This window comes from Ahaetulla prasina, chromosome 5, assembly GCF_028640845.1.
Source record: "Ahaetulla prasina isolate Xishuangbanna chromosome 5, ASM2864084v1, whole genome shotgun sequence".
Taxonomy (NCBI): domain Eukaryota; kingdom Metazoa; phylum Chordata; class Lepidosauria; order Squamata; family Colubridae; genus Ahaetulla; species Ahaetulla prasina.
In genome coordinates, this window is record NC_080543.1 from 91,982,051 (window position 1) to 92,005,453 (window position 23,403).

At 36.9% G+C, this 23,403-nt stretch overlaps 1 protein-coding gene across 1 annotated transcript in view; it reads right to left on the reverse strand.

Moving 5' to 3' along the window:
- Positions 1 to 23,403, reverse strand: part of LOC131200126 (interleukin-5 receptor subunit alpha-like) — a 30,829-nt gene continuing 7,426 nt past the window's right edge. Inside the window, exons 3-10 of the mRNA XM_058186533.1 lie at positions 20,549 to 20,690; positions 20,282 to 20,454; positions 19,564 to 19,688; positions 16,667 to 16,693; positions 15,061 to 15,187; positions 8,404 to 8,497; positions 825 to 903; positions 1 to 148 (exon numbers count right to left, since the gene is read on the reverse strand). Coding sequence (XP_058042516.1) covers positions 68 to 148; positions 825 to 903; positions 8,404 to 8,497; positions 15,061 to 15,187; positions 16,667 to 16,693; positions 19,564 to 19,688; positions 20,282 to 20,454; positions 20,549 to 20,690 — 848 coding nt within the window. The 3' untranslated portion in view covers positions 1 to 67. The remainder of the gene's footprint in view (positions 149 to 824; positions 904 to 8,403; positions 8,498 to 15,060; positions 15,188 to 16,666; positions 16,694 to 19,563; positions 19,689 to 20,281; positions 20,455 to 20,548; positions 20,691 to 23,403) is intronic.

The following is a 23,403-nucleotide window of genomic DNA, read 5'->3' on the forward strand; positions in this document are numbered from 1 at the left end:
GAAACAAGCCACGCAAAAGTTTTTGTTTACTATTTTATTAGGGTAGAGCATTGTAGTGGACAATGTCTCATACTTTTGGGGAGTCGACAGTCATTTCTTCAACTACTGTTATTGATTCACCTGCTATTGGTCCTGGCGTCTCCCACTTCTACGAAAAGAAAAGAGCCTTGCATTAATTCCTAACCGTCACAAATGTTTAATTTTCATTTCTACATCACAGCTCATTGCAAATACACATAACAAAACCCTTATTTTTCACTGCATATAAATTAGTCTTTCAACAGAGAACCAAGATGGTGAAGTGGTGAAGCTTTGGATTGGCACAGTGGAGGCCCAGGTTCTAGTCCACCATCAGCCATGAAAACATAATTTGGCTAGTCACTGCTAGCACAACCTATTTCATAGTACAGATGTTGTATCTTGCCCCCTCCCTTGAAGTTTTTGTCATTTGCCAAAAACCTGGGAGATTGAGGACAAAACACTCCTCTTAGGGAGAGCAATTCCATGGCCTTGGGCTATACAGGAAAACTCCTCTCCTGTGTACTAGATAACTGAGTTTCTGAAACTAGTATATCTTCAAAATAACTTTTCTGTTAAGCTAGATTCATAATGGAAAAGGTCATTCATCTTAGATTTTGGTCCTTAGATTTGGTCCTGAATCATTTTGGATGCAAAAAGTACATGCCTATTTTTAATTTAGATTGACACAAACAAAAGAATGACAACCAATTATTAAGCAGCTTAAAATCATAAAGTGGGTATGAAAGAGTTATTCATGTATACATAAAATACTTTATAGATTATTTAGCATATTTTGAACCCACCTCCACATTCTTCTCATGTTGCCACATTATAACTTTTGGTCGGGGAACTGGATCAGTAAGTTTTTCCCATATGTGGTTCCTGTACAAGGAAAAATTTGGAGCATTATCCCAGATTCTTCTCTTGAAATAACTTGTTATAGGTGCCTGAAAATGTGCAACAGCATTGACAGAACATACTTTTAAAATATAAGACTAGTAATTCTGTGTGTTTAATTCTGTCAATCTTACAGGGTCTGAGAGCAGAACAAAAAACTAGAAAAACCAGTAAGTGCATCGAGCCATCTTTTACAAAACTAGACGCAGAAATAAATATAGGGTTCAGATAGATTCTGTCCCATAAAATACAAAAAGCATTCTTTTGAACCTTTATTAATCCAATTGCACCAAAGGAAAAAAAACAAAAAGGAGGCTGTATATTAATTTGCAAAAAGTATCTGAGAACAACAACCAAGAGGAATTCTTACAGCGGGCAATTGGAAGCCAAAGTCATTCTGAGAAAAAAAGGAACAAGATAAGAAAAAGTAGAGAGAAATCAATGAAATAAAAATAAATAAAAAGACAAAGATTACATATCTGTTACAAAAACAGGTCTAAGAGTTATATCCATAGCAATCAGCAAAATGTACCTTGCCATTTTTTTAAAAAGATACTTATTGGTTATGTTCTTTTCTTAGAAGTAAATTTAACTTAATAATTGTGTAACGGACTTCCGTTGGCGCTGTTGGCATTGAAGACGATCCTTCGGATCGCCAGCCCCGCAATCACGTTAAAAACTGCTTGGACAGCCTAAATCGGGAGAAGAGGGAAAGGAGAGCAGCCGGGTGAGCTCCCCGAAAGCCCCAGGAATAAAGCCAGGGGTTTGAAGGCTGAGAGCTCCCTAGAAGCCTGACAGAGCTCCAGGTCTGGGACGCTTCTGCTTAAGCAGAACAAGACGTTGTGACCACTTCTGTGCCTAATATTAGTTCTAACCTGATCCCAATGCAGACGTAGCAAAACCAAGAGCGCTGGCAATTGTAACTGCAAGTACCAAACCTTAACTTTGTTTCTACATTGTTTCCTTCTGAATCAACTTAAGAAGAACAAGGGAAATAGCGCCTGTAATGTAATAGGGTGTGAAAGTGAAAGTTAAGGAACTGCTTGTTAATACTGTTAGTGCTCTTAGTGCTGTTTAAGGCTGCTGGGTTTTATATTGAAGTGGAGAGGCTTAAAAGTGGAAACTGAAAGCTTCATAGATGACAGAATTGACTTATTTAATTCAATTACTGTGTTTTTGAAGAATCAAGGAGAATTTGATTTATTGGAGTTATCTAAGTATATTTAAAGCAAAATGGCCTCTAAGCAATTAAAGCCTGGAGTTTCTAAAAGTGCTGGAGGTTCCCCAGCTCATACGGCTAACCCACAAGCTTTAAATTTGGAAGCCTTACAAGAATCTTTGAAGGAATTTTTAAAGGAATCAGTAGAGCAAGCTTTAAAGCTCCAAACTGTTATTATGGAAGAAAAACTTAAAGAAATAGCAGATGAGATATCAGCTCGCAATAAAGAAATAAGAGAATAGATAGTGTCTGCATTTCAAGGTATGGTAAATAATATGATCCAGTTGGATGAAAGGGTGGAAGAAATTAATCTAATTTGAATTTGGAAAATAAAATGGAGGAGGTTCAAACCAAGGTGGACAGGGCAGATGAAGAAGTGGTTTTGTTACAATATAGATCAATTGAGTTTGCCCTGAGAGTAAGAGGATTGAAAGAAAACAAACAAGAGAATTTAAAAGAGATTTTTTTCAGAGTCCTTCACACAATTGATTGGAGAGCAACCAATAGACCTTTTATTCCAAATTGACAAAATCTATCATGTCAACTCCTGGGCTGCTAGACAGAGACAATTACCAAGAGACATTGTAATCTATTTTACAACCAGGAGGATTAGAAATGAAATTTTACAAGCCTCCTACAAAAATAAAATCCAAATATCAGGCAAGAGTTATTAGTGTTGAAAGAAATTCCTCCTAAAATGTTAAGAAACAGAAAAGCGTTTACTTTCTTGGTGAATGAACTTAGAAATTGATAAATACAATTTAGATGGGATGTTCCAACTGGATTAATATTAATTTACGCAGGAGAAAGATATTGCCTTAATACAGTTTGGAAGGCAAGAGATTTCTATACTAACGTTTTAAAGGCTGGAAGCCCACCATCACCAGATGTCAGGAGGAGAAGAGAAGCAGAGATGGCAAAAAAGTCTGAGAAGGAAGGAAAGAAGATACAAGCACAAGTGGAAGCTGCAATTACTGAAGAAGATTTATCGCAATCATTGGATACTTCCCAAATTCCAGAATTAATGGAAAAAATAGGAGATGCAAAAGAGCAAAGATTGACTAGAGCAGCTACTAAACATAAAGAACAAGAAAAGATGCAACAATCTCAAGCAAAAACTCAAGAAATTACTAAAACAGAAGCTGTGGGAGGGGCCAGGCTGAAGAAAAAGATGCAGGAAGACTTCCAGCTGATGCTCCAAAAGCTTCAAGGTGCCAAGAATGGCAACTAGATTCTTAACGTGGAATGTTAATGGTCTAAATTCACCACAAAAAAGAAAAAAGTTATTTCATTATTTGAAACAATTTAAAAATGATGTAATCTGCTTGCAGGAAACACATATTAGAATATCAGCTCAAAATTTTTGATGAATTCAAGATTAGGTACACATTTTGTTGCATCGGCCCCAGAGAAGAAGAATGGTATATTTATATACCTAAAGAAAGAACTAATAGCTAAATTAGTTGAGGCAGATGCTCAAGGAAGATACATTGCAATTGAACTTTTAATAGAGGGGAAGAGAACACTTCTAATTGAAGTATATGCACCTGATCAACAGCAAGAAAAATTCTATAAATTTTTGCATACCAAAATAATACAGTGGAATTATAAATCGTTTATATTAATGGGAGATTGGAATGGAGTATTGGATACGTGAAAAGGTAAAAAAAGTATTTCTCGAAATATTTCAAGTCGCGCGAAATTGCCTAAAGCTTTTTTTGATATGATGGAAGATCTGGAGCTGAGAGATATTTGGCGAGAACGGAATGCTGAAGAAAAAGACTTCACATTTTTTTCTGTCAGACATCAATCCTTTTCTAGGATTGATTTTATACTAATTTTTACTGAATTCTTTTCAGGGTAAAGAAGACGAAGATATGTTCAAAAACTTTGACTGATCATAGTCCGGTATGGGTGGAAATTGATCAGGAAAAGGGAGTTAGGAGATCCTGGAGGTTAAATGAAAACTTGTTTAGATATGAAGAAAATGTAAAGGAATTTAAAAGACAAATGAAAGAGTTTTTTGTTATGAATATGAATAAGGGTATACCGATAGAAATGGTTTGGGATGCAAGTAAAGCATATATGAGGGGAATTTTAATATATATGAATAATAAACATAGACTAATAAACATAGAATAATAAACATAGCAGAAGAAGCGTAGGGATTTAGAAGAGGAAATAAAAAAGAAACTTACTCATACTTAATCCAGAAGATAAAAAAGTTAAGGAGACAATAAACATATTACGAGGGCAGTTTAATATGCTGATAGAAGACCAGGTAGCAATTAATCTACAATATGTTAAGCATAATACATTTTGTAATGCCAACAAACCAGGTAGGTGGCTAGCATATGCAATAAGAAAAAAACAGAAATCACGTATTATTGGAAAGATAGAATACAAAGTTAAAGAAGTATATCAACAGAATATGATTAAAAAAGCTTTTTTAGAATTTTATACAAAATTATATGCTAGCGATTCAATTCAAGATATAGATATAGATAAATATTTACAGGAAGATAATATTTCTGAACTTATGTCAGAACAAAGGGAAGGATTAAATCAATCTATAACCTCTGAAGAAATTATCTTAGCTATTAAGCAGTTAAAAACAGGTAAAGCTTGAGGAACAGATGGACTAACTGCTGTTTATTATAAAAATTTGCAGCTTAAAATGGTGGATCTGCTTAAGGAGTTATTTAATAAAATTCAGCTTGGAGGAGATGTACCTCCATCCTGGAGATCCGCTTTTATTTCATTGATTCCAAAGGAAGATCAAGATTGTACTAAACCAGAAAATTATAGGCCAATATCACTTTTGAATATCGATTACAAGATTTTTGCTAAAATACTAGCAAATAGATTAATGTTAGTTATACAACAAAAGATTCACAATGATCAATCAGGCTTTATAAGAGGGAGACAAATGAGAAATAATGTTAGACAAATTGTGAATTTATTGGAATATCTGGAGAGAAACAACCAGGTCCCTGCAGCGCTCTTTTTCTTGGATGCAGAGAAGGCATTTGATAGATTGAATTGGAAATTTTTATTTAAAATAATAGAAAAGATGCAGTTTGGGGAATGTTTTGCACAAACAATTAGGGCAATATATCAGGGACAAATAGCACAAATAATAGTTAATGTTAGTTTAACAGAAGTTTTTAGAATTGAAAAAGGGACAAGGCAGGGATGCCCGTTGTCGCCACTATTGTTTATTTTAACATTAGAACCTTTACTGAATAAAATACGCGAGTCAAATAAAATAAAGAGAATTAAAATTTGACATCAAGATTATATATTAAGGGCATTTGCAGATGACCTGGTTGTTACTTTATTCCAACCAATACAATCAGTTGTACACTTGATGGATATAATTAGTCAATATGGAAAGGTATCTGGATTTAAAGTAAATCAACAAAAGACAAAAATAATAACTAAAACTATGACTATACAGCAAAAAAAAAAAAAGAATTAGAGAGAATAACGGGATTTGAAATAGTAAAAAAGGTTAAATACCTAGGAGTGTATATTGCAGCTTCAAATGTGAAATTATATAAAAATAATTATGAAGGTTTATGGCAAAAAGTGCAGAAGGAAATGGAGAATTGGAAAAAGTTGCAGTTATCTTTATTGGGAAGAATAGCAGTAATTAAAATGAATGTTTTGCCCAGGTTTTTATTTTTGTTTCAAATGATACCAATACTTAAAAAAGATGCAAATTTGAAGGAATGGCAGAATGGAATTAATAAATTTATATGGGTTGGTAAAAGACCGAGAATAAAACTGAAAATAATACAGGACACACATGAAAGAGGGGGTCTTAAAATGCCTAATTTAAGATTATATTATGAAGCAGCTGCCCTATCACTAATTAGTGATTACTTTAACTTAACAGAAGAAAGAATATTGAATATAGAGGGTTATGATTTGTTATATGGCTGGCATGCTTACTTACTGTATGATAAAAAAGTGGATAAAGTTTTTAAAGCTCATATACTTAGAAATGCCCTGTTGCGGGTTTGGAAAAAGTATCAATATAAGTTAAACTACAAAATACCTATATGGGCAAATCCCAGGCATGCAATAGAGAACATAAGTACAGAACAAAAACAGGAGGTGATTACTTATAAAGAGCTTCTCTCTATTGAGAAGGGTAAATTACTATTGAAATCTCTAAATATAATGAAAGAAGAAAGAATAATTCATACTTGGTTTCAGTATGGACAGCTGCAAGCTAGATGGAAAGAGGACCAGAAAATTGGTATCATGCAAAAAGAAAATTCGGTAAAACAGATTAGATACCAAAGTCAATCGCATATTAAAAGGTTGTATAATGCAGTGGTCACCAACTGGTAGTCCGTGGACCACTGGTGGTCCGTGAGAAAATTTTGGTGGTCCGCAGAAAAATATTGGACTAAATCAGGGGTCCTCAAACTACGGCCCCTGGGCTGGATATGTGCAATGAACATTTGTGTTGCTGCAGAGTCTCCCCCTTTGGGGGCAGAAATTCCAACTTGGGGTCTGCTTTGGCCTCCTGGTGCGGGGCTTTGGGCGAAGGCTGGAGGGAAGCACCGCATCCATTGGGACTTTATCATGGCCTGGAACTGGCTGACCATTTCAGCTGGCTGAGCTTCCTGGTGCTGGTCCCTGGCCTTGCACTTCCGCAGGTCTTCCTCTGCTTGGAAAGCCTATGCTCGTAGTCCTCATTGAGGTGCTTCTGCTGAGCCCCCTTCTTGGCCAGATCCAATTTGAACTGAGCTGTTTTGCCAACTCTTTCTCATGGTGGCTGCTTAGCTCCAGCAACTGCTTCCTGTTGGGGCCCTAAGGAGCCCGGGGGGTCAGGCGAGGAGTAGCTGGGAGGGGAGGGGCGAGTAGAGGCCAATGAGATGCCTCTCAATGTGAGTGACATAAAGTTGGCCACACCCACCCAGTCACATGACCACCCAGCCATGCCCACCGAGCCGGTTACTAGGCAGATCGTATTAGTGGTCCGCAGGATTTAAAATTATGAATTTAGTGGTCCCTGAGGTCCAAAAGGTTGATGACCCCTAGTATAATGCATTGCTAGAAATAGATTCAGAAACGGAACTAGTTAAGGACTGTATGATAAAATGGGCATAAAATATACAGGAACCTATAATGATGGAAACTTGGGAGAAAATTTGGGTTAGAATGTTAAATTTACACAAGCACAAAATTTAAGAGAAAATTTCTACAAAATGTTTTATAGATGGCATTTAGATCCCAAAAAATTAGCCTGTATGTATCCGAATTTGCAAGCTAAATGTTGGAGATATGACTGTGATGATGCTACTTATTATCATATATGATGGACCTGTAAAAAAATCAAACCATTTTGGATAAGAATTTGATGGGTCATGCAAAATATTTTGAAAAAGAAGATAAAGTTTACTCCACAATTGTTTTTACTGGGTATAATTTCGGATTGTACGATAATAGAGAGTAAATTGAGTTTAAATTTAATATCAGCAGCCAGATTATTGGTAGCGCAATATTGGAAGAAGGAACATCTGCCTACGATTGAAGAATGGATATTAAAAGTTACAAATTTAGCAGAGATGGCAAAAATTTCAGCATATTTGAAAGACTGTTCACAAGAAAGATACATAGTGGAATGGAGAAGATGGATTGACTATATTCAAAATAAATATCAGACCAAGAAATATCAAATAGCTTTTGAATGAAAAGACTGCAAGAATTATATTTATATTTCTCTTTATGTAAAAGGAGAGTTAAGGTCCTAGGGGAGGATGAGAGTTTATGGATAGTTAGTATAAGTTTAGCTTATCATTGTTAGATGTTTGTTATACCCTGTATTTTGCTCTGGGAAGTCTGGTGGGGGGTGGGGGGTGAGAAAAGGGGAGGGGAAGGGGAGTTTGGAGGAGGGGGGAGGGGGAAGGAGGGAAGATATTTGTTAAAATTTTGTAAAACTTTTTTAATAAAAAAAATTGTGTAACAATGTTTGTATTCAACCTATTTTTATCATTATGTTACATAAACAAGTTTTCTTTATTACAGAAAGAGACAAACTTAGTAAAGTTTGCATAGGTAAAAACATCTATTCTTTACACCTTACTCAATACTTGCCTCTTGTCTAGTTAACTGTTGTGCTGAAAAAGTGCTAATTTGCACTTGGATTTTTTTAAAGAACTAGATTTATCAACTGCTAGGACAAAAATATGTTAAAATGAAAACTCTTTTTTGTGTCTGCATAACAATGAAAAATAATTAAATTTTACCTTTTACAAATCAAAGTCAAAAGTACAATTATTACTATGGTTCCAAGTGCAGCAAAGACTAAGGGCAATGTAGGGTATGTATCGGGATCAGTACCTGAAACAATAGCAGGCGTTAGTAGTCTTATACTGATTTATTTAAAGAGAGATTCAGACCCACATGTTTATATAGAGCAATGAAGAAGCGGCCTTTTTTGGTAGGAAAAAATAGAAAAAGCCAAAAGATACCCTTGACCCTATATCTGTGATGGTGAACCTATGGCACGCATGCCAGAGGTGGCATGCAGAGCCTTCTCTGTGGGTACGCACGCCAGCCACCTGGTCTTCGGGTTTCCAGCATCCTGGCGCATGTGAAGACCAGCTGGCCGGCGTGCATGCGTGCACCGGAAACCCAAAGACCAGGTGGCTAGCACGTAAATGCGCACCAGCCAGCTGGTCTTTGGGTTTCTGGCACTCCAGCGCACATGTACGTTCCAGTTTGGGCTCTCAGTGCCAAAAATGTTCACCATCACTGCCCTATATGTACCATTATTTTAATATGGATATTTTATGAAATGATTTTTAATATAGCTGTATATAAATATAGTATTATTGGTAGCAGGAAAATAAAACAAATTGAACAAATACTAATTTGTACATTTCTATTTAGGAAACAATGTACATATTGGCTGCTACTTCTTTGCAGAAGAGCAAATTTAGGTGCTCATCTAAGAAAGGCAAGAAACAGAATTACAAATGTGCTTATTTTCATGTTTTTAGCCAACCTGTATCAGGTATTTTATAGGAAATTTCTCGTTAAAATGATCCTGCAGTGGAGAAAATAAATTTAGCCCTTCAAATCTGCTGTGAACTTGGGAGATGGCAGCAGATTTTGGAGAAGGGAATGCTTCAAGCTTTGTTTTGAAACTGGCTTTAGCAAGTAATATAATCTAGATTGGGTTTTCTCCCACCATTTTTAGCAGTCCAATCACCTTGTCTCAAACACAAAGCGTCATTAAAACTTGAGAGAAAAACTTATAATCCAAAAGGAGAATGTTGAATTTAGAGCTTCCTTATAGCTAATCACTGGCTTCAGAATGGCAGATGTGACCAGGTGAGCAAAATCCAGTTTTTGTGTGTGCATTAAATAGAAATACAATGGCTAACTCAGGAATTTTGGGAGTTGAAAGCCCACAAGTCATAAAGGGGCCATAGTTTCTCACTGGGGTGAAATCCAGCAGGTTGTGACAGGTTCTGGAGAACCAGTAGCAGAAATTTTGAGAAGTTTGGAGAATTGGCAAATACCACTTCTGGCTGGCCCCAGAGTGGAGTGGGAATGGAGATTTTGCAATTTCCTTCCTCCAGGAGTGAGAAGGGAATGGAGATTTTGCAGTATCCTTCCACTGACATGCCCACCAAGCCACACCCACAGAACCAGTAGTAAAGTAATTTGGATTTCACTACCGTTCCTCACCCCTGGCTAGTTGGTGACTATCAATGTGGATGTCATTTTGGATCTAAGAAAATGACACAAAAATCTTGTTCTGCTACCATCAAAGAATATAAAAAGTATTTTTTAAAAATGAATCTTTGACTCTCACATCCATTATCTTTAGAATAAAATTGATAAGGAAATAGGAATATTCATGGAGGGAGGAAGAGTAATTTGATTTGATTGTGATAATTTTTATTTAAAAATAAAATTATGTTTATTGTTTACTATGATGGGATGTAGCAAATATCTTTTTAGCATTACAAGTGGTTATCATATCAATGAAAAAAAGAATATTACATTGCAAACTGAAGATGTCAGAAACAAATGGAATATCATGTTTTTCATACTTTTTTGTCATTTTTGGTGTGTATATATGTATATTCTTGTAATCTATAAAGATATCCAAACCCATGTTACACTGGTAATTAGATTTATGCAGTGGTGAAATTCATTTTTTTTACTACTGGTTCTGTGGACGTGGCTTAGTGGACATGCTGTGGCTTGGTGGGCATGGCTTAATTGGCGTGGCAGGGGAAGGATACTGCAAAATCCCCATTCCCACCTCACTCTGGGACCAGCCAGAGGAGATATTTGCCGGTTCTCCAAACTACTCAAAATTTCTGCTACTGGTTCCCCAGAACCTGTCAGAACCTGCTGGATTTCACCCCTGGATTTATGTCTATAGACATAGTCATTTCATTTTTAAAGTTAATTTAAAGTTTTCCAAGTTAGGATTTAGGTATCCAGATTTTATTAAACCATGTTTCAAATTATAACACTTCTAAATCTTTATCAGAATCTGTCTGTATATATTTGGTGCCTTTAAGTCAATCTTAATACCAGGCAACTACCTGAACACATCCCTGCAGTTTCTTTGACAAGATTTTGGAAGTCAGAGACTTCCGGGTTGGCTCCATTGGCAATGGAGGTGATCTGTTTGATCACCAACCTCTGGATCTTGTTGGACTGCCGCTAAGACAGCGACAATCAGCTCCCCAGTGGTTCGAAATTCCCCCTCTTCGGGCAAAGAAGAGGAGATGAGCGAAAGAGGCAGAGGTAGAGCTTCCCTAGAACTCCTGGAAGACACCAGGGGGTTCGAAGGGTTAAGCCCCCTCAGAACTTCAAAGTGCTCCAGATCTGAGGCTTTTTTTCTGCTTCGGCAGACCTAATTGTCACGACCAACTGCCGGGACCGATTTTAGCTTAAAGAAGAAAATACCGGACAGAACAGAAACGGGAGAGCTCTAACTATAAAAGCAAGTAATTAAATCAATTCCCTGTTTTTTTTAAAAAAAGTTTTGGAGCTGACTTCAAAGCGAAAATGGTGGCTGTTCTTTAATGAGTTAATCAGTTGAAAACGAAAGTGCTACAATTCTCACTGTTTGCTGTTTATTGCTGAAGAACTGCTGGAGATTTTTTAAAACATTGTAACGAGAGGGGGGAAGAGACATTGAGACTGTTTCTTTAAAAGACTTAGAAGATTTATACGTAACATTAAGTTAAAGAGAAATTTTAAGAGATGGCAGCAAAACAATTAAAGACAACTGTAACAAAAACCCCAGGAACATTTCTCCAGCACATACAGCAGATACAAAATCACTAAATTTGGAAGCACTTCAGGATAATTTGAAAGATTTTATGAAAGAATCCCTTAATGCTATGAATTTGCAAACCTCTCAGATAGAAGATAAGTTTAAATTAATTACAGAAGAAATGTCAGAGATGAAAAAACAGATGTTAGAAATTCAAGTTGGAAATAAAGAAGTCAAGGAAGGTCTGGTGTCAGCAGTACAGGGTTTGGCATCAAATGTGATTTTATTGGAGCAGGAAGTAGAAGAAATAAAGAAAGTTAATTTAAAATTGGAAAATAAGATTGAGGTAGCTCAAAGTAAAATGGATAAAGCTGATGATGAAATTGTTTTGGTACAATATAAAGCTATGGAATTTGCTTTAAGAATACGCGGTCTAAAAGAGAATAGACAAGAGAATTTGAAGCAATTTTTTTCTGAGGTCTTTGCGGAGATTTTGGCAGTTCGGCCAGCAGATGTGGCTTTTTATATTGACAAAATTTATCTTGTGAATTCCTGGATAGCAAGACAAAGAAATCTTCGGACAGACATTGCCATTTATTTTACTACTAGAACAGTGAGAAGTGAGATTTTACAAGCTTCTTTTAAAGGAGACAAGATTCAAGCGGCTGGCCAAGGTATTTTAATACTAAAGGAAATTCCCCCAAAAATGTTGAGAGGTAGGAAGGAATTTGCTTTTTTGGTGAACGAACTTAAAAAACGTCAGATTGAGTACAGATGGGACATCCCAACTGGTATAATAGTTTACTATGAAGGGAAAGCACATCGTCTTAATACAGTCAGTAAAGCACAAGAGTTTTATGCTTATGTGCTTAAAGCTGGAAGTCCACCATCTCCGGATGGTAGGAGAAAGAAAGGCGAAATTAAAGAGAAAATTTTTATAAAATGTTTTATAGATGGCATTTAGATCCTAAAAAACTGTCATGTATGTATCCAAATGTGAAAGCAAAATGTTGGAGATGTGATTGTGAGGATGCTACTTATTATCATATATGGTGGACTTGCAAAAAAGTTAAAGCTTTTTGGATTAAAATATGGTGGATTATGCAGAACATTTTGAAAAAGAAGATCAAGTTTGTTCCACAGTTCTTTTTATTAGGAATAATTCCAGATTGCACTGTTATAGAGACAAAACTGATTTTGAATTTAATAACTGCTGCAAGACTATTGATTGCACAATATTGGAAGAAAGAAAACTTACCTACAATTGGAGAATGGATTAGTAAAGTATCAAATTTAGCAGAAATGGCAAAAATTTCTGCCTACTTGAAAGACTATACACAAGAAAAATATATTTTGGAATGGAGAAAGTGGATTGATTATATTCAAAATAAGTATCAGATTAAAAAATACCAATTAGTTTTTGAGTGAAGTTAGGAATTGCTATGTATTAGAGTTTAAGAAAGAAGGGAATTGATAGTGTGATGGTGTGAAATGGAATATGTTTTATGTTATATTTTAGATTACGTTTGTTAGTTACTATACCCTGTATTCTGTTCTGGGAAGTCTTGTGGGGGGAGGAGGGGGGAAATGGGGGGGGAGGGGAAGATTATAAATTGATTGCTTGCCATTGTACAGGAATAATGGTAGAATTAAACAAGTTGGAATGGTGTAAAGTCGGGACTGCTCGGTAACCACTCTGGAAGGGAAAGGGTAAGGAAAGAGGAGTAAAGAAGGAAGAAAGTAGGTAGGCAGGTAGGTAGGTAGGAAAGAAGGGAGGGAGAAGAAAGGATAGGAGGAGAAGAAGGAGGGGAAGATAGAGGGTTAGAAAGGATGGAAGTGAGAAGTGGGAAAGAGGAGGGGAAGTAGGAAAGCGAGGAGAAGGATGGTGGGGAAAGTAGAAGAAGGATGAGAAGGGTAGAAAGGATTAAGGAAGGGAGTGATTGAGCATAATCTGAGTATAGGATCAATTGTTGGATAAGTGATTGTATTGTACACTGGTCAAATTGTGGGAATTATTATGGAAAATAAAAAATTTTGCAAAAAAAAAAAAGATTTTGGAAGTCATTTGCTGTTACAATCTTTTGGTTCCTAGCCTGGTGCCTTAATCAGTTTACCAGTTTGGGTCTCTATAAGGTAAAGGTAAACAACTAGCACGTATGTGCGAGGGGAACCTTTACCTTTAAGGTAAAGGTAAAGGTTCCCCTCGTACATATGCGCTAGTTGCTCCTGACTCTAGGGGGGAGTGCTCATCTCAGTTTCAAAGCCAAAGAGCCAGCGCTTTCCAAAGATGTCTCCGTGGCATGTGGCCAGCATGACTAAATGCCAAGGTGCATGGAACACTGTTACCTTCCCACCAAAGGTGGTCCCTATTTTTCTACTTGCATTTTTTATGTGCTTTTGCACTGCTAGGTTGGCAGAAGCTGGGACAAGTAACGGGAGCTCACCCCATTATGCAGCACTAGGGATTCGAACTGTTGAACTGCTGACCTTTCGATTGACGAGCTCAGCATCTTAGCCACTGAGCTACCATATCCCTTGTTGGGTCTCTATACATACTGATAATACGAGTGTAATAGTAGTTCCAACATGTTACAGTATTATATTCAAGAAATAAATTTAACCATGCTAATTGTGCATTTATGACAATCTTTGGTTTTGTGATGTGACTGGCTCTTACAAATATATTGCTTTACAATTATCTTGCCACCACAGATTCTATAAGTACCGTTCACCTATTCGTGCTCCCACATTTTAGTGAAAATTATTTGCCAGTTTTACTATGAATGAGCATCTATGAAATATCTGTTATGAATTAATTTCAAATTAGCCCCTCCTAATGGTTTATGCTTGTATGGATTTATTTGTTGCCAGTTCTATTCAAATATCAGTATCAGGAGCAAATAACCAGGAGAGTTTGTTAAGTTCAAAGCACTAGTCATTGACAACTAAGGTTCAGTGCTAAATTGACAATGGATAGGGGTCAACAGAATTCATGGGGAACTGGACTTGCTTCTCTTGTGGCAACACAAAGACTACAAACTGATGATGTGTTTTAGTCTGCCTTCCAGCTGTGCCTTCTCTTCTACAATCACATTCTGTGACCCAGTTAAGATATAATGATCTGAATCTAAATTTAATAAGCTATTATACATTTTAGTTATCATATTGTTTTTTTGAGTCTCTCAAATCAAGTATTAATTTTCGCATTTCATTAATAGCTTGTACATTTTAACATCTTAGTAAAAACAATGATTGCTGCCAAATGACCCATGGTACTGGAATAGGTTGTTATCATGTTCTATTTTTTTTTACTTTAAATTGGAATTTTATTCACATAAACACATTTAAACTGCAATAACTTATTTATTACAAGTCTTCAATATAGTAGCAGAAAGGGTGGGTTATATTTGGAGAATTTAAATTTATTATCTCTAAGATTGTTTGCATTAAAAGCAGAACTCACAGTCTGAGACTCTAAAAAGTCCCATATTTTTTTTAAAGCTTGCTACCAAAGTATCTTGGGGAATTACCTAAATATATAAATATTATCTTATTTTTCAGTGATCATTTTGATATTAGGAAGCTCTTAACCATCAGCTGATTATTAGAATGTTAGCATCAAGTAGGAAAAATAATTAAAGAAAAAATAAATTACCAAACTTAATTGGTTCACTCCATTCTCCATTCATTTCTTTTGAAATTGGACACGTAATAAGTCCAACTGCACGAATTCTCAAGATATATTTTGAAGGCTTTGGGAAATCATATGTTTTTTGGTTTACCTAAAAGCAAAATATTTATCTATCGGTACTTAAATTTTTGCTTGATGAATTAACAATGCTCAGTATAAAAATACAATTTATCTTGAATCAATCACAATATATTACTAAATGTCTGTGGAGATTCTCAGTCATCCAGGTCATGGTTATCCCAAAGATGCTTTTCAATTGGCAAATAGCCTTTCTGGTTTTTCGTTGAAGATGTTTCGCTTCTCATCCAAGAAGCTTCTTCAACTCTTCATTTTTTTGAGATATTTTTAATTTACCCTACAGATTTGCTCTATAGGAATTTGATGCTAATCATAATGGTATTCTACCTTTGTGAGAAGCAAAATGTCTTCAAAGAAAAACCAGAAAGTCCAGTTACCTCTTGAAAAGCACCTCTGAGACAATCACATTATAGTTATTATTTTGCTTATTAATGAAAAATATTGTAAAAACTATTTTTTTAATTTCAAACCTTGCTTCCATTCCCTTGTGACTATGAAATGTTTTTTAAAATTGAATTACCCAAAGAAAACAAGCTGTTCTTTTACTTCTGCTATTGAATTTTGGAATATGAGGTTAAAAACTTGATATTACAATAAAAAAATTAATAACTGCCCTATTGTTGCCCTTTATGCAAAAAAAGATGAGGGAATAGCATTATTACTTTGACTTATCAGAGTCATTCTGAACTCTGATAAGTGCTATGATCTAAGATTAGTGCATTCTGGAGAATTTGTTAAAAATTATCACAATTTCCACTGGGACCAAATGCAAGGGATTTCTGTTTTGCTCCCAGTTGATTGGACAAAAAAGTAAACTCAGTATTCATCTCTAAAAACAATCAATAAACCAATAATTAAAGTGTAGATTTAGAATATTTTCCATCTTCTAGGTTTAAGCTGCAAGTTTTCCTAATTTAACAGCACACATTCATATATTTCAAGAAATGCCATACAAACAAGGAATGACACTTCACTGCTGTGCCTATGGAAAACATTTTTTTAAAAAAACTGAGGGTAGAAGATTCTGGATTATTTCCAAAATGTAGAAGTCTGACACCTAAGGGTCTCAATGGTTACTTTTTATACGGTATATGATTTTCTTGGATTAAACTTGGTTTGTTCTGTATGAAGAGCACAATACCTGCTTTTTTATATGAAGAAAATAACTGATCTTGAACTATATATCCTCCCCACCACCTAATTTTAAGACCTGCATGTCCAGTTCTCCCTTCCTTAGCAGCAGTTTCCCATGGAATTTCTTGTGGTATGTTCTTTTATATTACTATTATTCTGCCTATTTTTATTTATAAAAAAATCTTTCTGATGAAAAATGAAATTCTGCCCAACTCTCAATTTTGTCTCTTCATATTTAGAGTTCCAGGAAAAATTTCAACAGTATTTTCCATTTTGGATCAAATCTGAATAGTAATAGCAAATCTAGACAGAATGAGATGATGAAACAAATGGCAATTTATTAAATGACAACACTTACAGTTATGGTTGTATTCCTGCGTTCATCCTTGAAAATAAAGAGGAAAAATAATATAGTTACTAGTATTGATAATTTTGTTCTTTTCTAAACTGGAATACATTTCCCACAGTCAGTTGTTTATAATAATTATAATAATGGTCAAACAGTGTAGTGAGAAGAACCTGTTGGGAAGGAAGTGTATTTATTTACTTTCCCTTTACACACTTTTATTTATGTTATATTACAAGCAATATTTCTTTGAAGCTACTCCTACATTTAATTTCTGATCCAATTATCATCCCTTCTTGCAGCCCATCTGGTGCTATGCTTGCTGAATCAATTACCTATAAGATGCACCTAAACTTAGAAGAGGAAAAAAAAAAGGTTTTGGCCTCCACGCACCCCATTTCGGCCCTTTTCCAGCCTTCAAAAAAATGGGCCGAAAAAAGGCTCAAAAACAGGGCATGCAGAGGCAAAAAAAACGGCTGGGGAGTGGGCGGGACTTTGACAATATTCAGTTTATAAGATGCACAGAAATTTTCACCCCCTTTTGGAAGACAAAAAAAGTGCATTTTATAGTCCGAAAAATACATAAGAATACGTAAGAAATACTCATTTCTTACAAATATTGTGCAGATAATCTTTGACTTAAAACAGTTCGTTTAGTGATCATTCAAAATTGCAACACCACTGTAAAAAGTGATTTCTGACTATTTTTAACACTTACAACTATTGCAGTATCCCCATGGCCAGTTCCTCCATGCTCTTTCCCCTAATGATTTCATGCCACTCCTCTACTCCTTTGCTAACTATACAACTGAAAAGAGAAAAAAGTTGTTTCTGGTCATGTACCCTCTTTGATTTGTTGTAGGCCCAGTAGCATTTATTTTGCTTCGGGTCATTTATTTTTTGAGCAGACCTTCATTTTTTCCTCCTAAATATTAGAACTCTTTTATTTTAATTACTTCTTATGTTAAGTTATGCAAACAGGCCTGCTACCTGGTGATAATCCTATTCTGATGAGCATTTTTTCCTTCCTTCATCATCTCTTACGTCGAGTTAACCTATACATGTAGGCAACCATATTTGATTTATACAGTAGCCCCACCTTTCTCCTTTAGCAAATACTCAAAGAAGGTAATACAATATAAAAACGAAAGCTAACTAGATAGATTACAATATTGAACATTGTGAAGCATTGCTTCCAGTTGCTTTGCATAGCCCAGTTGGCAATCAATGCAGCTCTAGTACAAGCCTCCTTGTATTAATTGGTACAAGCAAGACAGTGTTTAATATTCCCTACGTACCTTGGCAATAGATTTAGTCTATTGTATAGCTGAGAGTGCCTGGTGGGTAGAAAAGCCCCCTATTGTCTAGGGCAGCAGTGGTTCTCAGCCTTTTCTTCACCATGGACCCCCTTTAAATACCTTTTGTGCAGGGGTGAAATCTAAAAATTTTCCCTACCGGTTCTGGGGCGTGGCTTAATTGGTGGGCGTGGCTTGGTGGTCAGATGACTGGGTGGGCGTGGCCAATAACAATAAATAATAAAAATAATTAACAAAGTATACAAAACAATAAGAGGTACCAAAAACCAACTTTCACACTTTACACACACACAACACAACACAACAGAACACAATTTACTCATACACAATGTAAAAGCAGCTGCACTTCACCCAAAATGGCCCCTGCAACAAGCAGGAACCTCACACTTTCACACTCAACACAACTGACTCACAAACACATAAAATGCCACATACTAATAATAATACAACTTTGTGAGGTTTTGTGTGCTTGTGTAGTTAGAGTGAAACACTACAGAAACACACCAAATCTCAGAAAGCTACACAAATATTTTATTTTATTATTTTATTTTATTTTATTGTGGACTTCAAATCCCAGAGTTCCTCAGCCAGCAAAGCAGGAAGTCAAAGCAAGCTTTTTTTTTTCTTCAGTAGCCGAAGAAAGCATGGCGTTGCCAGCCCGAAAGAGCAGTAATTATAGGTAAGTGAGGAGGGGGAATTGGCTGGGCATGGGTGGGGGCTCTTGTAAGTGGGAGCTGTTAAAAAGTGATTTTAAAAGTCTGTTAGGATCAGGAAACTCCTCTGGGATCGCCAGAGGAAAAAAAGTTTTAAAGTCAGCTCCTCTGACGATCTCAGCTGAAGTTCCCTTATAGCAGCCCAGAATCTCTTAAAATAATTGTTTAACATGTAGAAAACATGTTTTTTAAGGTTCTGGTGATGAGGAACTCAGCTGGGATGGCCAGAGGAGCCTTTTAAAGCTCCCCCCCTTTCCTTTTTTTGCCCTTCGGCTGAAGAGGTGTTTTTTTTTTAAACTTGATGATCTCTGCTCAGCCCCGCGATCATCAGAGGGGTTTTGTTTTTTTTACTTTTAAAGGTATGTTTTCGGCTGAAGAAAAACTTTTAAAAGTAAAAAAAAAACCTCTGCTGATGGTGCAGTTCAGCAGAGGCGGGGGAGCGGGGCCAGGGATTTTTGCTACCAATCCTCCGAACCAGCAGCTGCCATCGCTACCTAATCGGGCGAGCCGGTGCGCATTTCAGCCAAGGACCCCCAAGACTTAACTCAAGATTTAAATCACAACATTTCTTCAAGCCTTCCTGAACTCCCTGTGACGACATAGTGGACCCCCGGGGATCCGCGGACCACAGTTGAGAACCACTTGCCTAGGGTATTTGGGACAATAAGAGTCCCTTCATCGAAGTATTTCTGGGATTTTACCCTGCCTTATTCCTGTACAGGTATGTATGAAACCCTGAAATAGCATTCCAATATTCTTTAAATCAATGACAATCTGGCAATCTTTGCCAGATTTGAAATAATTTTCCAAAAGATGTCATTTTCAAGTCTAAAAATTAACATTAGGCTGGCAAGGAAATTTTTGATTTGTTGGTTCTTACCTTTACTTGGAACTCAAAGCATTCAATTCCAACTTTACGGGAGTTTGGAGGAGGTTCCCACTGGACTCTATAATATAATGGTGATCTATAATCCACAGTAATATTTTGGGGAGGTCGAAACTGTTCTGGAATGAAATAACCAACATTATAAGTGACAGTTGAAGACCTAGGAAATCATATACATATGGACAAATATAAGCATTGAAATACTTTAAGAAGAAAAGAGCTAAACAAAATAAGCACAATTTCTTTAGCTCAAATTTGGTAGATATATTTGGTTTTCTTTTTTCTTTTTTAGTTCTTTTAGCCTCTAGATCATGGGTGTCATACTCGCAGTGATATATCACAATGTCTTTTTCCCTTCACGGAGCTGGGGTGGGCATGGCCTGCGCGTGACACATCTGGCCCACAGGCTGCCAGTTTGACAGCCCTGCTCTAGATAAATGAAAATTAATATTGAAAAATGAAAGCCTTGTTCTTCTCACTTATTGCAAGTCAAAAGATGAATTACCGCATATGTTTTCTTCATAAAAAGATGCAAGACTATTTTTAAAAAAATGAAATGTTAGACACTTACAGAAGGAAAGTCTTTTTAACCCAGCTACCGGCACCAATAATTCTGGACATATCATACTTAACCATCTTCATATTTCAAGATATCTGGTATAACATGCTTCTATTATTATTAATTGTAAACAGATTGTCCCTTTTTTCTCACCTTTGTTATAAATTTTGAATTCATCAACATACGACTGAATCGGAGATTCTATGCTTGATCCATTTACTATAATATTCACGTAATATTGATTTGCTATCACATCAGGGAAGTAGCAACCAATGTGTCTTCCAAGCGGGTTACTTATGTAATGTGGACACTCATTATCTCTAGCCCTGTTTATACCAAAATAATTTTATTTAAAAGCCAGTCAAACACAATATATTTTCAAAAAGACTTTTTTTAGTTAATTAAATGAAAATACATTACTTGTGATATGCTAAGTACATAAAATACTGGGTGTCTGGAGGAGCATTTTTGCCAGCATTCCAGGTACAATTCATTGTAGGATTCTTAAATGTATATGAGCGAACAATACAATCAAAGTTTTCAGCTGATGTTCCATTCATATCTAGAAATAGGTAAAAATTGAGAAGTTAAATTTTCAAGGCAATGTGTTATCTTATATAAGGATCAAGTATAAGCTTGAAACCTTTAAGTGAACTCCATACAAATCTATCATTTTTTTATTTGTCTCTTTTGATTGATTGAAACTGAAATTTCAAAACTATGCAAGATTATGATTTTTTACAAATGTTATATGCTATCTGATCATCTGACTCAGGGTAATAGGATATCTGAATTTTGATTATTTTTTTAAAGAAAGAATGGGAGTAATTAGAACAGGAAAATCAATTTGATTTTCTGGCTGTTGGTGGATATCAAACACATTCTATTCCCAGGCAACTTTTGTCAAGGCTTTATCCATCTTCTGTGCAATGACTAAGTCATGGCAGAAATTATGCCATGTCAATAAGCCAACAATTGAGTTATATATATTTAAACAGTAAAGAACAGTGCATGCCATCTAGTTTATGTGAAGAAATCCTGGGATTAAGGATATTGCAAGAGATAGAAAATGCATGCAGAGTTAGTTCCCAAAAGAGGGGATGCAATTTAGGTGGGCACTCCCTTGAGCAGGTTAAGATCTTTAGATATCTAGGGATAGTTTTCAAGCTTCAGGAAATAGATATGCCCACCTGGATTAGATATCCTGCAATGCACAGAGACTTGCAACAACTATTCAAACTTTTTTCCCTGGAGGAGCTCTATTTATATACAATTAAGTTTTTGCTGTTAAAGCCGAAACACAACTGTTATACAGAGCCCAGTTAAGGCTATATAACAGAATGATAAATTTAGAAAGAATTAAAACCAAATGTTTAGAAAGAATCTTAAATCACAGTGGTTTCAGGGAAAGCAGGAGTTGGTAAAGTTGAAACCAGTCTCTGAATCTTTACCCACTGGCTAAAAGCTTTACTTATTGACTGAACTGTTGATACAATTCTACAGAGGAATTATTGAGTCTGTCATTTGTATTTCTATAACTGTCTGGTTTAATACAGCAACCAAAGAGGACAGCTACAGACATCAACAGATATGACTGCAGAAAAAACAACTTCAACCAGCCTGCCTTCCATTGAGAACTTTTATACTTCACAGGTCAGAAAGAGGGCTGAGAAATTATCTATAGACCCCTCACATCCTGGACATAGACTGTTTCAACTTCTCTCTCAGGAGAATTGTATGTCATAACAACTGAATACAAAAACAGTTTCTTCCTCTTGTGCCATCACTCTGCTGAACACCTAGTGTAATGTATTTGAACTTTGAGAGGGAATTTTGGGCGGGAAAATTGCACGTTGCTGATTGGTTGAAGCCTCAACCAAAAGAGTATTTAAAGAGGGGTTTTTGCCGGTTGTGCTTGCTGGGGTCACAATAAACTAAAGAGCTGTTGTCACTCACTGGTCTCCTGCCTCTTCATTGCCCGAACTTAACATTGGCGACGAAGGTGGGATGTTGAGGCAGTGAGATTGTTAAAGAGCTGAAGGAACCAGGAATTCACGAACCCAGCCAGTTCTCAAGGGCGGAAAATAGCGATGTCCAGCTACACGCCGCCAGTGCCATTTGACCCAGCAAAGGAGAAATGGGGGTCGTACATGGCTCGTTTTGAGTGTTTCCTCGAAGCAAACGAACTACAGGGAGTCTCGGATAATCGGAAGCGAGCGTACTTCCTGAGCCACTGCGGTCCAGAGGTCTTCGATACCGCGGAGTCACTCTCAGAGCCAACGCCGGTACAATCGGTACTGTGGCAAACACTACAAACAATACTTCGAGCGCACTACGCACCGGTACCCTCAAAGTTCGTCCAATGGTTCGAGTTGAGGCAACGGGTACAGCGAGAGGGCGAATCGATAAGCGTGTACATGGCCGCGTTGAGGAAAGCCGCAAACCACTGTGAGTACAGAGATTTGGAGGATTCCTTACTCGAACAACTCATTTGTGGGGTCAGGGACATCAGACTACAAAGGCGGCTGCTGTCTAAAAGCAACCTGACTTTGGCGATAGCCCTGGACGAAGCCAGAGCTCACGAGATGTCCACCAAGGCGGCGGAGACCTTGCAAAAGCCAAACGCGCAGGGTGCCGGGACAAAACTACACCGGTCCACAGCGAGGAAGTTCAGGCCGAATCGGAAGGTGAGGAAGAGGAAGAGGTGTTCCACACCGGGAGGCTGGAGAGAGGTGACCGGGACGAATGCGTGAGTTGTGGGGGCCAACACCAACGGCAAAACTGCAGATTCAAGGACGCGGTTTGTCGGCGGTGCGAAAAAAAAGGACACATAGCTCGGGCCTGTCGAGCCCCCCAACCTTCCCACCAAAAATTCAAACCGACCAATCAGAGCGCGGGAGCAGCGAAGCGGCCCGGGATTGGTCCATTTAAAAAGGGCGCGAAGTTAAACCAGACCACTGTGAGAGTGGGCCACGCATCGACACGACTAGAGAAGAAAATATTTACCCAAGTCTATATTGAAGGGGTGCAGTGCCAAATGGAAGTAGACACTGGGTCGTCAATCACAATTATGTCCTGGGACACCATCGTGAGAGACTTGCCAGCCATTTCAAAACGCCAGCTACAAACCCAGAAGCTGAGAATGCAAGACTACCAAGGGAATCGGATCCCTGTTCGAGGAGTCACATCCGTCCAAGTCAAATATGGACAATTCAAAAAGACCCTGCCAATCACCATAGTAAATGGAACTCTACCGAGCTTGCTAGGGCTGGACT